The 14,694-nt window shown below is 36.1% G+C and overlaps 1 protein-coding gene across 5 annotated transcripts in view; it reads left to right on the forward strand.

Annotated features, from left to right (window-relative positions):
• The window catches only part of AFTPH (aftiphilin), a 66,359-nt gene that overhangs the window by 23,794 nt on the left and 27,871 nt on the right, over positions 1-14,694 (forward strand). For all 5 annotated transcript variants that reach the window (XM_042981539.1, XM_042981535.1, XM_042981538.1 and 2 more), the window contains exon 2: positions 2,156-4,113. In XM_042981539.1, coding sequence (XP_042837473.1) covers positions 2,188-4,113 — 1,926 coding nt within the window. In that variant the 5' untranslated portion in view covers positions 2,156-2,187. The remainder of the gene's footprint in view (positions 1-2,155; positions 4,114-14,694) is intronic.

A 14,694-nucleotide genomic window follows, 5' to 3' on the forward strand; every position in this document is an offset into this window, starting at 1 on the left:
TAGACCTTTGCTTTAGATCATATACCAAAATTCTAGATGTATTAAAAACTAAATGCAAAGAAAACCGTGTAAAATTAGAAAAAAAAATATTAAATCTCAAGCTTATATGAAACCAAATTAATGAAAATTACTAATGAACAGTTGATTTGGTCCCATAAAAATTAACTTTGGAAAACAGTTTTACAGTTTCTTGTAAACTTAATGTGACCAAGCATTTGCACTCCTGGGAATTCATATTAGAGAAATAAAAACTTGTCAGACAACAGTCTGTACACAAATATTCATAGCAGCTTTATTTGTAATTGTAAAATACAAGAAACAACCAACGGGTCCTAAATTGAATGAACTGGCAAATAATCTGTGGTGCAGCTATATAACGGAATACAACTTGGCAATAAAAAAGAATGAATTCTTGACATGCAACAACATGGATGGATTTCAAGGGCATTAAGCTGAGTGGGGGGAAAAAAAACACCTCCAAAGAATTACATATTGTGTAATTCCATTTATATAATAAGTACTTATGAAGTAGCAAAATTATGGGGAACAGATCAGTGGTTGACAGGAGTTAGGGTTTAGGGGAGGGTGTATTGAGAGGTAACACGAATGAGGTTTTTGGTTTTGTTTTGTTTTTTTTTTTAAGTTTATTTTGAGAATTAGAGCATGGAGGAGGGGCAGAGAGATTGGGGGGGGGGGGGGGAATCCCAAGCAGGCTCTGCACTGTCAGCTCTGAGCCCCATATGGGGCTTAAACCCACAAACCTCGAGATAGGACCTGAGCTAAAATCAAGAGTCAGATGGTTAGCTGACTGAGCCACCCAGGCACCTCAAGGGAGTTTCTTTATATTGATGAATATTACAGAACTATTTTTGCAACAGTTCTTATCCTAATTGTAGTGTTGGTTACTTGAATCTAATCTGCATATGTGATAAAATTTCATAGAATTACACACACACAGAAAAATGGTCAAATCTAAAGTGTGTAACTGAGTTAATAGTGTACTGATGTCAGTTTTCTGGTTTGAACAGGTACTACAGTTATTTACCGCATTATCAGTGTGGGAAACTGGTTGGAGTATACATGAGAGCTCTGTACTGTTTTTGCAACTTAAATGACTTCAGTAGTGAAAAGTTATAAAACAAAATGAAAATGCAGTACATCCAGACAATGGAATATTATTCAGTGCTGAAAAGAAATGAGCCATCAACCATGAAAAGACCTGGAGGAAGCTTAGATGCATGTTATTAAATGAAAGAAGCTAATCATACAGTATGTACAGGCTACATATTGTGTGACATGTATGTCTACGTACTGTATGATTCCAACTCTGTGACATCCCAAAAAAGGCAAAACTGTGGAGACAGTAAAAAGATCAGTGGTTGCCAGGCACAGGGGAGAGAGGGATGTATAATGGAACTGAGGGTTTTTGGAGCATTGAAATTACTCTGTGATACTGTAATTAATGCATTTGTCCTAACACATAGAATGTACAACACAGAGCAAACCCTAATATAAATTTGGACTTTGGGTAATAACGATGTATGTCAATGTAGGTTCATCAGTTGTAACAAATATACTACTCTGCTGGAGGATGTCTGTAATAAATGAGGCTGTGGATGAATGGGGGTGGGGAAGATCTAGGAATTCACTTACCATCTCAATGAACCTAAAATTGCTCTAAAAATAAAGTCTGTTAAAATTTAACTTGGGTAAGAAATAAACGTTGAACTGAATAGCAATTATTAAAGAAAATTTTCATGTCTTATTTATAAAGAACTCACAAATCCATAAGGGCAGGCCCTGAATCTCCAGTGGACTAGAAAGCAAAGCAAGCTTAAGAGAATAAGCAAGTGCTCCGAGAGAATTTTGTAGATATACTTTTGTGTTTATTCAAAATTTCCTGGAATCCCCAAATTCAGTAATGTAACACCAATGTTCTTAGAAACCTACACTAGAAAAGAGAAAATTTTTTTGCCGTTATAGCTGTGTAAAGTCATCTTACCTAAGAGAAAAAGAATTTAAAAGGTCCAAAACAAAGCACTGTAAATTTTCACTGGTTTGAAATAGCTTTGAGAGAGTTTTGAAAGACGTTGTATACGTAATCTGTCCCCTCCAAGAAAAAAAAAAAAAAAACCCTGTTGTTTTGTTTTTTCAGGTGTAAATTAATTATTTGAAAGCAATTGAACAATGGAGCCAGACATCATTCGAATGTACTCTTCATCCCCACCACCACTAGACAATGGAGCCGAGGATGATGATGATGATGAATTTGGGGAATTTGGTGGGTTTTCAGAAGTTAGCCCTTCTGGTGTAGGATTTGTTGACTTTGATACACCAGATTATACTCGTCCCAAGGAAGAGTTTGTACCTTCAAACCATTTTATGCCAATTCATGATTTCTCAGAAAATGTAGATAGCCTTACTAGCTTTAAATCCATTAAGAATGGTAATGATAAAGACATCACTGCTGAACTTTCTTCTCCTGTGAAAGGACAGTCTGACATTTTACTTTCTACCACCAGCAAAGAAATAATTTCATCTAAAACTTTAGATACTTCCATTGATGGCATAGAAAGTCCAGGAGATTTAAATACTATAGTGAAGCAGAGACAGAATGTTGGAACACCTGAAAGTTTCTCTCCAGGAGATTTTAGAACTGATATGAATGTTGTTCATCAAAACAAGCAGTTAGAGAGCTGCAATGGTGAAAAGCCTCCTTGTCTGGAGATTCTAACAAACGGGTTTGCAGTATTGGAAACTGTAAATCCTCAGGGAACAGATGATCTGGACACCGAAGCCGATTCAAAAGGACGAAAGCCTCTTAGCACTCATAGTACTGACTATAACTTAGACTGTGCACCTAGTCCTGCTGAGGAATTTGCAGATTTTGCTACATTTTCCAAAAAGGAAAGGATACAACTAGAAGATACAGGATGTGCAGTTTTAAATGATAGAGAAGCATTAACCATTCAGGAAAATAATAAAATTAATAGAGTCAGTGAACTGAGTTCTGTAAAAGCACTGTCTTTGGGTAGAAGCTTTGATGATAAAGGAGACATTGATGGAGAGGATCAGGTTTGTGTTTCAGAAATAAGCATAATGAGTACCAGAGGTTTCAGTACTGAAAAACAAGGCCTTCCAACATTGCAACAGGATGAATTTTTAAAATCAGTTCAATCAAAGCCTTGGAGTTTGGCAGACTCAGCTGATAATTCAGAAGCCAGTATGAGAGAATGTAAAACTGAGGAAAAACTTGATTTGTTTACTTCTAAGTGTGCTGACCTATGCATGGATTCTATTAAAACTTCTGATGCTGATGATGAAGTTGGTTCTTCCAAAGAAGAAAGTAAAAAGTTTACCGATTCCCAAAGCCCCAGCATTGATCCTACAGAAGAAAATGTTCTGGATGATTCTTTAAGTGTAAAAAATGGTGACAGTAGTAATGACTTTGTGACTTGCAATGATACTAACGAGGATGATTTTGGTGACTTCGGCACAGCCAGTGGCACAACTCCACCTTTTGTTACTGGTACCCAAGATTCAATGAGCGATATCACTTTCGAAGAGTCCTCAGAGCACTTTCCACATTTTAGTGAACCAGGTGATGACTTTGGAGAATTTGGGGATACAAATGCTGTTTCTTGCCAAGATGAAATTCTATTTACTGAGTCCGACCTAAAACAGACTTCTGATAGTTTATCAGAGGAATGTAAGTTGGTGGGAAAGTCTTCTGGGACAGGCACTGATACTGTTTCAAAACTGGAAATTGAGCAAGAAGGTGAATTTGGAGATTTTGATTCTGTGCCAAATATTCGAGAGGACCGCAGTGCTTTTCAAGACTCTGATGATTTTGCGGACTTCAGTTCAGCTGGGCCTAGCCAAGTTGTAGATTGGAATGCCTTTGAGGATGGACAGAAAGATAGTTGCTCTTGGGCTACTTTTGGAGACCAGCAGGCTGCTGAATCTCACCATCGAAAGGAAGCCTGGCAGTCACATAGGACAGATGAAAAGATTGATACTCCAGGAACCCCCAAAATGCACAATGTCCCTTTAGCAACTTCCAAAGGAGCAGTTGCTGGTGGCCATTTACAGGAAACAGCCACTTCAGTTCAGGTATTTACTGGTTTTCTCTATTTTGTATAATATACTAATTGCCGTGGAGGCAATTCAGCTTTTCAAAAAGTATTTTTAAATTGGGTACCTGTTGAAGGAGTCTCTTATTATACATAATGCTTGCTTGATTTGTGGATTACATTTTTCACAACGCTTTGGTAAACTTTAAATGGACAGTCCTACAATAAGTAATGTTTGGTGAGGTTTTTCTTTATTTCAATGAGTTTAATATTTACAGAAACTCAGCAGCTTGATTTTTTGATTAACATAAATATCACGTAAAAATTCATTAATTAGCTAACTAGTCCAGTGAATCCTTCAGTTTCTACCTTTACAGTGATTTTAGAAGAAAGTTAAACTCAGATTTAGTAGATGTTTTTTTAACTTTCAGAAAATAATGTCTCTTAATTTTGTCCATCAAAGACCTAGGAAATTGAAGTACAGTTTTGAGTGTGGCAGAGAGCAAGCAGAATTTGAAACCTCAACCTGAGCTGAAGGCTATAGGGAACTGAAGGATAGAAAAAGAATTTGAGCAAAGCAGATTTGGACTTCATAATTTGACAGCCACTAAAGACCTGGGATGAGGGTACGAGAAGACTAGAACTGTATTTAGTTGCTTATAATTTCTTGCAAATATACATTTACGTTTACACTTATTGGGGAATAAGTGTGTCAGGGAGAATATTTTTACCCGCCAGGGCCTGTACTTTATCCTTTTCTGTTCCAGACTCCTTCAGAGAAGATTCACTGAGATTTATCTTGACCTAAAGTAGCCCCTAGAGACGCAGCTTAATATCCAGGTTATTCCCCGGTCCTGAGTTGTACCCTGTGCTAAACCTAACCTTTCCTCAATCCCGGAGGTATCGGAAAGAAAACTCCCCAGAAAATCACTGCTTTATATTGACAACTGTTTCAGGGAACACTTGTCCTACCAGCTTCTTTTAGAGATCCTGAGAATAAAATTCCCCAAACTCTTCCAGTTATCTTTTGCCAAGCAAACCATTTTCAATTGGAAATATTTCCAAAGTCTGAGTGTCATTTGAAATGGTTATACATCATTGCTTTGATACGTGAGAATACTGTTATGGTATTACCAGGTGGTGTGCATAGCTAATTACTTTTCATTTGACTTTGAGTGTCTGAATAGCTTAATTTGCTAATTTGGTTTGTATATGGTTTGGCTAATGTATATTTTTCCTGTTGATTAATTTATTATGGAAGTAGAAGCTTGCAAGGAGTGAACTAATTATATAATGCAAAGCCAAGACTGTTGATTTTGACCTAATCCTTTCCCTGTTGAGTTTCATCTTACTGTAAGGTGACACTGGTATTGAATGATCTTTAATTTATAGCCTTAGAACTTTTAACATCATCAGATAATGAATTTTAAAGTATGACCAGTTCAAAAAGGACCTTTTTGTTACACAAGTTGATTGAAGTTATTTGTAATTTGACAACTGGACAGAAGAGGTAGTAAAGTATATGAGCTTTATATAATCTTACAGATCTGAGTTTGAATCTTGACTCGGCCTCTTATAAGCTTTATGATTTTGGACAAGTTACTTCTGAGTTCAGTTGTTTATAAAAAGATCATACCTACTTCATTGGACTTCTGTGAAGATAAAATGACAATAAATTTTAAAGTGAGTGAAAAAATCCACTGAAAAATAAGAATTCTATAGTATGATTCTATTTTGTGAAAATAGAGCAAAAACCATGTGGATGTGGCAAGATACATTAAGACTTCCTGAGATTTGTTTGGCTTGGTCCTCAGACTTTTATTTTTGCTGAATGGGTTTGGAAAATGAGCAGAACTTGGAGATGGATTTTGGAAAGAAGAAATTGTTGAAAGGGGCTAAAAGATAAGTTTTAGAAGGAAGTTGAGGTAAGGAAATGGGTAAGGCATGCTGAGTAAGTGACTGAGTTGGAAATGATTTTTATTCTTATCCTGCTGTTGTGATCCAGGCTTGTGGCCCGCAGTTTCTTCCTTTTGCAGAATCTGCTGGGAAAAGTACATTAAGCCCCCTAGGAGAGGATTAGATTTACTGATATTTTTCTTAAAATGTTTCTCCTACTTGTTAAGTGTTGGGGACAGCACAGAAATCTTCACATATTAATGACAGTGAACATTAGGGTTTTAGTGGTTAAGCTTAAAATGATTTATTCCTGTTCAGTCTTAACATGGATGCAACAATTCTGCCTTAAACAGAGTGCCTTCAAGTGGTTTTGTCCAAATTCTGCTTTGACAGAATGTTGTGAGTCTTTTAGGATTCATAGCTCGGTTAATTCAATTAAAGAAACATGGGGAACAATTCTTGGTTTTGAGAAATGAGACGAATGGTGTAGTTGTCATTTCAGATTTCTTCTTTTCACTGTGACATTGTCTGGGTCTCTATTTTTTAATACTTTCCTTTTTTTGGGCTACCAAAAGGATATCTTCATATTCTGATAAAATATATCTTCCTTGAGTCAAGAGACCATCAGTTGTTACAGCTTTATTGTAATAATTTGCTACTTAGGGAAAAGTCAACCAAGAAGAAATCTTTCAAACTTATAAAATGTTCTTAGTCAAACTAATTCTCAAATGTGGATCTGGTCGCCTCAGAGGATTGAAGCCTTGATGTAAAGTCATGCATGACTATTTACTGAGAATTATTCTTCCCTTTCAGTGACTATTTTTTTCTGAGAACCCAGAGCTCAGTATATTTCATTTTCTTGTTAACATTCTTACACATCGTAGAGGAAAACAAGTAGTGGTATCTCTGTTGTACAAATTGGAAAGAGGTCCAAACTATTATTTGCTTTCTGGGCTAAAATTCAAAACAAAACAAAATGATGATTAAAAAAAAAAAAAAAAAAAAGTCCTCCTTACTTTCAAAGCAGTCCTTTTTTTCCAAAAGACCATCTCATATATTGTTCTAACAGTTTTTTTTTTTAACCTGTTAATGTTCCAGAAAGGAAAGTTGATTGAAATAGCCAAGATTACTTTCTCTTAGATGTATGGTAAAGGAGGTAATATTATAAGTACAACATTTAACTCTGAGGTTTTGGTAAAATTTTTAAAATATTGCTATGGATGTTATTTGAGAATTTAGGTAATTGATAATTTCTATATTAAGTAGCTATAGAAAAGGAAATTATGAGTAATTGTTTCTTATTAGCCATCTACTTGATTATGCTACTGGGAAAATGTTACTAGATGATTTCTTCTGAGAGGCTTAAAAATTAAGTGTCACAAAAAGAAGGAAGAGAATTATGAATACTTTTAAAGTAAAATAAGCCAAATTGTTGGTGGGGTGCCTGGGTGGCACAGTTGGTTGAGCACCCAACTCTTGATTTTGGCTCAGGTAATGATCCTAGTAGGGTCATGGGATCGAGCTCCACATCAGGTTCCATGCTGAGTGTGGAGCCTGCTTGGGATTCTCTCCCTCTCTCTCTGTCCCTGTCCCCGTCCCTTGCTTACTTGCTTGCTCTTTAAAAACTAAAAAAAAAAACAAAACAAAACAAAAAACCCTGCTAAATAATAAATAAACCGTTTGTTTGCTGGGAAGTCAGCATTCTCAAACTGACTCTAATTCTACATTTTCACCTTTGTTTATTTAATCATCTGCCTAAGATTTGTGCAGGTTTTCCTTTCTGTAGATGAACACCTGAACTTATTACTGAAAACAGAAGTAAGCAACCAAATAAATTAAGTGGTCAAAAGGTACAAACTTCCAGTTACAAAATAAGTCCTGGGGATGTAATGTACAGCAGGGTGACTATAGTTAATAATACTGTATTGTATATTTGAAAATCTCTAAGAAAATTGATTGTAACAGTTCTCACAAGAAAAGAAAAATTTGTAACTGTATGGGATGGCTATTAACTAGACTTATTGTGGTGATCATTTTGCAATATATACATTTCGTATCATGTCATACACCTGAAACTAATATTTCTTGTGTTATTTTTCCCTCAGAAAAATTGACATTCTGGTGTTTAATTCCAAAATAGGTGGAAATACTTGGTTAGATTTATGCACAAATTGTGCCGAAAGGCCAAACCATCTTTTTAGAGCATGGTGAATATTACAGTTGTTCACTCTTCTTATATAGCTTGAAATTGGGAATTGATAAAGTGTACAAGTGTCGATTGTACTTGATATCTTACTTAATATTTAATAATGGCAAGGCATAAGGTGACCTCTTAAATGGAAGATTAAATTACCCAGTGGATTTTATGTTTCTTCCAGACTTCCACTTCAGGGGCGCCTGGGTGGCTCAGTCGGTTGAGCGTCCAACTTCGGCTCAGGTCATGATCTCACAGCTCGTGAGTTCGAGCCCCGCATCAGGCTGTCCGCAGACAGCTCAGAGCCTGAAGCCTGCTTCAGATTCTGTGCCTCCCTCTCTCTGCCCCAACCCACTTGATTCTATCTCTCTCTCAAAAACCAACATTAAAAAAAAAAAATTTAAACTTCAACTTCAGAGCAAGATCTAATGCTTATCAACGTTAAAACTGTTAATATTAATCAACTTTTGTTCCTAAGGAAGAAAACTAACTAGAAATATGTTGAAGGAACTTTAGGAATTAACCTTAAATACAAGATGCTTTTAAGAAGGTCTGCATGTGAATGGCATAAGACCCAGAGTCTAGGATCCTAGGTGCTGGTCTTACCCTTTGGAAAACTGAATATTTTCAATATACTTCTTATACTCCAGTAGAGTTGTTTATAAAATAGGGGTGTATTTGGGGTTCTCCAGAAAAACAGAACCAGGAGGATGGATGGCTGGATGGACAGACAGATGGATGGGCTTGGGGGAGGGAGAGAGAAAGAGACTAATAAGGGATTGGCTCTTGTGTTTATGGAGGCAGAGAAGTACCAACTACAGTCCTCAAGCTGTCTTCATTTGATTGCATGAGGCCCATTCATATTAGAGAAGACAATCTGCCTTACCCAGGTTACCAATTCAGATGTTAATCTCATCCAGAAACACCTGCACACACATACCCAGAACAGTGTTTGACCAGTTGTCTGGGCACATGGCCCAGTCAAGTTGACACATAACATTAATAAGAGGGAGTGCCATTTGTCCCTGTGTAGCATTCAGGATATAGGGGAGATTTATAACATATTTGTGACTGGGACCTACCAGTTGGTAAACTCTGCATTTAATAATGTGACTTGTTTGCATCAGGGAATAAAATGCAACGGCTACTTATATACCTTTACCCTAAACATGGAGATACGACAGACCTGAGAATGAGTATAAGTGAATTCATACATAATGCTTTGCCCCCATTGATGAATTAAACCATTGGATAGCTGAGCATTTGTGCTTTCCCAGAAATCATACCTGGTTTGAAAAAGTAATAATTGTTACTATAGAGACATTCAAGGTAATAAAGGACCCTGATAGGAAAACAAATATATGAAAAGGAGAAAATTGGGAAAGATAAAAGCCAGTGTACCTTTTGAGAGCAATATAGCCAGGGCCACATATGACTTTTATATGACTTACCCATAAAAGATATTTAAAATTCTATTTTATAACTTGGTATAAAGATTAATATATTAATATTAGCTATTAAAACATTTTCATGAATCCCTAAAGTTATTGTGGGCCTTAGGCCTTGGCCCTGGGTACATACAGTGAGTGCTTAAAAGCAATGCTCTGGGGTTATACTGCCAGATTCAGATCTAGGTTTCAACACTAATTTGTATTAGTCACTTTCTTGAACCTTAGATTTAGAGAATAATAATAGTACTTATTTAAAATGCCTTACTCTGAAAGTAAAATAAAATTGTACATGTCAATGTGTTTACCACGTTGTCTTGCACATAAGTGTTCAATAAATATTGTTACTGAAAAATCTCAGAAATGAACTTCTTAGAAAATGGTCTGTAAAGGTGCAAGAGATAGTGATGCCAACTGCATTTTTTGGTGAATGGCAGAAAGTATTGGAGGCAAATGAGAATTTGTGTGAGAGTATCTCTAGTTCTGGCTGCTGCTTGGGGGCTAGTTTCTGTTCTCAGAATAGTTTTGACAGATTAGGAACTCTTCTGAGCACCATGCTCTTCTCCTTTGTCTTAGTGCTGGACATGAATAGAGAAAATAAAATGGACTCTGGCACCTGCCTTGAATAGCATTTGACTTTCAACCCTACATTTATCAGAGCCCCCAGTTCTTAAAACGTGTAATGGCCAGACGTGAGGCTGTTCACCAGGCTGAGAGTTTGCTACATGTGTGAATTGAGAGGCATGCGTATTCAGCTAACCACCAGTTTTCTAATTCCACATTCAAGAGAGAACTGATGACTGTTTTTCCTCTTTGGCTTTGAAGTTAAAAGCATTTAAAAGGCAATAATTGAGGGTCGCTTGTGTGGCTCAGTCTGTTAAGTGTCCATCTCTTGATTTCGGCTCAGGTCATGATCTCACAGTCGTAATGTGGAGCCTGACGTGGGGCTTGAACTTAAGTGTGGAGTTTGCTTGGGATTCTCTCTCCCTTTTTCTGTCGGCTCCTCCCCCACTCGCTCGATCACTCAAATAAAAATTGGGAAAAAAAAAGGTGTTTATTTTTAAGAGAGAGAGACATAGCTTGAGCGGGAGAGGGGGAGAAAGGGAGACAGAATCTGAAGCAGGCTCCAGGCTCTGAGCTGTCAGCACAGAGCCCAACATGGGGCTCGAACTCATGAACCAGGAGATGGTGACTTAAGCCAAAGTTGGACGCTTAATTGAGCCACCCAGGTGCCCCAATGAACATTTTTTAATCCCAGCTTCTTAAAAAGATAAAAGTCAGGTAATTGATGTGAATGTTATTTTATTTAGTTTGCTATACAGCTACTATTGTAACCTCAGCTAACTAGTATGCTAAATGTGTGGGCACTTGTTACCTTCTCATTAATTTACAGTGCATCACTCTTTAGCAAAAATTTATAATTTGCTTTGTTAAAAACTATGAATTATATAGATGAAATAATTGCTTTAAGTGTGGTCATCACCTCAGCAGTTAACAGTTGAATCTCTTACCTAATGGCTACAAACGTTTGAAAGACCACAAAAAGTGTGTAAAAGCATGATTTGGTGAAAAGAGACTAGTTGGAGTCAGACTTGGGATCAAATCCTTGCTGTGTACCATACCAACATGAGACTGTGGTTAATTAATCTCCATGAGCTTTAGTTTCATCTATAATGTGGAAACCGTAATACTTACCTTTCAGGATTTGTTTTTTGTTTTTTTAAAGATTAGTAAAGTAACATGTAAGTATTAAACATAGTACCTAGAACATAAAGGCATTTGGTTATTTATACTTGTTACAATTATATAAATATATCCAATGTATGTACAAAAGTGATTTAGATGGCTTATAATATCTACTTTCATAAGTAGAACAAACATGCCCCCTGCAGTCTTAAATAAGGGTGAAGTGCTTTTTTTTTTTTTTTTATTTTTAAGTGCACACTGACTTAGCTAACATTTTTATATCCACTATATGCACGAACCTAAGTACTGGAGATTCGAAATGAGACATAGTCCCCCCCCCTCAAAGCTCCTATAATTTTTAGAAATTGAACTTCGAACTGCTTTGATGGCAACATAGTCTAGTGTTTAAGAGCACAGACTCTGAAACTGTACCTCCTAGATTAGGATTCAGCATGTAATATTCATCTGACTGTGGGCAAATTAACCTCTTAGTGCTCCGTTTTTCTCATCTAGACAATGGGGATAAGATTACTGTTACTTCCCTCTGATGGTTCATCTGTTCTTCTGTGAGCTAATATTCATAAAGCATTTAGAATAACGCCTGGCATGTGATAAGCACTGCATCAGCATTAAATGAAAAAACACACTGTATCAAGGTTTTGCTGTTTGTGACGGTTTCAGAGGACATCTTTTGATCTTTCACTTTCTTGAACTAGGCTGTACTGATACTGTTTGCTTTCCATATGCTGCCTTATCTGCTGAGGGAAACTAGAGCATAGCCAGTCTGACTTTACCACTAATTCCAAATAATAAAATATAATATTTTAGAATTTTACATCTAATACAAGTCCACATGTACTGTAATGTGTTAATAAACATTACTGTTACATTCACATCTTTTTTTGAGTCAGTCTGCTCCAAGGAGTTCAAAACTGTGTAGTATCCCCATTTAATCAAAACTAGGAGTAGCTTGCCTCTTATGGCTGGATACAATCTATATAGAAACAAGAATTCTTATTAGGTAGAGTAATATAAAGTTATTTTTTACTCTTACACAGTAGAATAAATCCAAGTTAAATAATATTTCACTTTAGTGACCCTAGTGTTGATTTGATATTAATTTTATTACTGATTTGGTTTAAGGCTATTGTATGTATTAAACTATCCATGGCTAATAGTATTGAGGAAAAAATTTATATAGATATTACAACAGTTAAAATTAATAATTAAAACAAAAACTTTTACCAATATCACAGTTTTCATATATAACTTTTATCTTGTGCTCATATGTCTCAAATATCTCAAACAATTTTTTTTTTTTTTAATTTACTGTGTGATTACAGTCTTTTAGAAAATCTGTTTCTTGAAAGAAACCTTTCTGTTTGGTCACAAGAGAGACTGTTGTGGTGGGTTGTTTAATTTCTCTTTCGAGCATTATGTTAGCTATGTTCTTAAACCTGTTCTACTTACCAAGTTCCTTGGACTATGTTCCATTACATTTTGAATTTGTAACTTTATTGTGCTTCTTGGGAAGTAAAACACTCAAACACCCCCAACGTGTGATTTGCACACTTTGCATTTTATAGTGTGATCAAGATTTGAGTCACAAATGCCAAAATGTCAAGCAAAATGTTTACCAATTTCCAAAGTTTAAAATCCACAAGGAGTAGCAGTAACACGTTCTATTTATAAAAGTGGTTCTTAATGATAGACGTTTTTAAATTGGTACTTATTTTCCAATTAAGTTGGAGGATCTTGGAGAAGGTGCAAAAATTTGTATTTTCTTGTTATAATGTAGAAATTGATAGTCTGAGACAAATATTTTCTTAATGATTTAGAATGCCAAGTAGTGGTAGAGCAACATCGCTAGTGAGCTTTGAATCTAGTTTTGATATTTACTTTATTCCTTGGTAGGCACTCTGTTTCTGGATATCATCTGTACAATAACAATAGTAGTAAGAAAAAGTTACCACTTCTTGACCACACACTGGGTACCAAGTATTTAATCCTGTAACTTGTCACCCACCCTGTGAGGTTGCCCCTGATATCTCCAGTTTATAAATCCAGAAGCGGAGTCTCAGCCCCTTGCGTCCACAGTCCTCCACTAAAGTATTATAGTTACATCAGCCATTTACTTACTGGAATTGACTAGTAGCAAATGAAATTTGGCATTTATTACTGTGAACAAAATATTAGTATGGAACTCTTTCTAGAGGATTCCCTCCTGACTAGTCTCATAGTTGGAAATAGTCTGATAGTTGGAAATCGATGTACTTTTAAAGCAAAATGTCAGAGGAAATTCAATTTTCGTCAAAATCTTTAATTCTGTTAGCTGCTTTCTTGTTAAATTGTTAGAGTTCCTCCTTGTGGTGGGTGGTGCTTTTCAATTAGTGGGTTCTGATTATTTGAATCTTTGTTATTTACTGCCATACCACAGGTATCTGCAAACTATGGCCTGTTCTATCTGGCCGCCTGTTCTGGTAAATAAAGTTTCATTGGAACACACCACACTTACTTGTTTATGGCTGGTGCAAAGCTGAAACTATTTACTATCTGGCCCTGTATAGAAAAAAATTCTGACCCTTGCTCTACTTCATTCAACAAAATATTTGAAGCAATCGAATGTAATATCTAACCTTAAAGACAAATGGAACTGTCTTTTAAATTTCCCATGTAATTTATACTCTGTATGAGAGGGGGAAGATGTAAAAACTTGAATGTAATGTTCACATACATTCCACTCATTTTAAGAATTTGCTCACTGTTGTACCTAAGACTTGGTAGTTAGATGTAATATTGCCCAAATGACTGAATGTATTTTGGGGTCATTGCTTCTTTTGACAAATATTTTTTCTTTCCCATGAAAAGGATAACAAAGAGGATACGAGAGAGATTCAATTTTAATTTACAGAGAAGTAAAATATGGTCATATGTGAGTTTTTGTTTACCTTGTCTGCCCAGAAGGAGCCTGTGCTCATCATGTTTCCAATTAGATGGTTATCTGATCCCTTTAAAAGTAATGTCTGTCCATTCCCTCTGTTGAAGCAAGTAAGTGCCGGTCCCCTTGACACACTCAAGTTTCACGAGCCTTGGGATCTTGAGTCTACTCTTTACTGTAGGTTTCATAATTGATACTGAGAACCTTTTCCCATATCACACACATGAATATAATGAAGGTGTTAGAATAACTTTTGTAGAGATAGCAGAAGAGTACCCTGAGACTAATTATGCATTGTTAAGTTTTTGCTCTGATACTGCTTCCAAAAGAGATTTTTGGATTGGAAAATCTGTTTGGAAGATATTTTCCGTTTGTTTTTCATTTTCCTGTTTGCTGACTGTGCTAAACAACAGAAATCAAGCGTTAACTTGTCTTTGTTACTTGGCAGGAAATACCACC

The sequence above is a fragment of the Panthera tigris genome, chromosome A3 (assembly GCF_018350195.1).
Source record: "Panthera tigris isolate Pti1 chromosome A3, P.tigris_Pti1_mat1.1, whole genome shotgun sequence".
NCBI classification, from domain to species: Eukaryota; Metazoa; Chordata; class Mammalia; order Carnivora; family Felidae; genus Panthera; species Panthera tigris.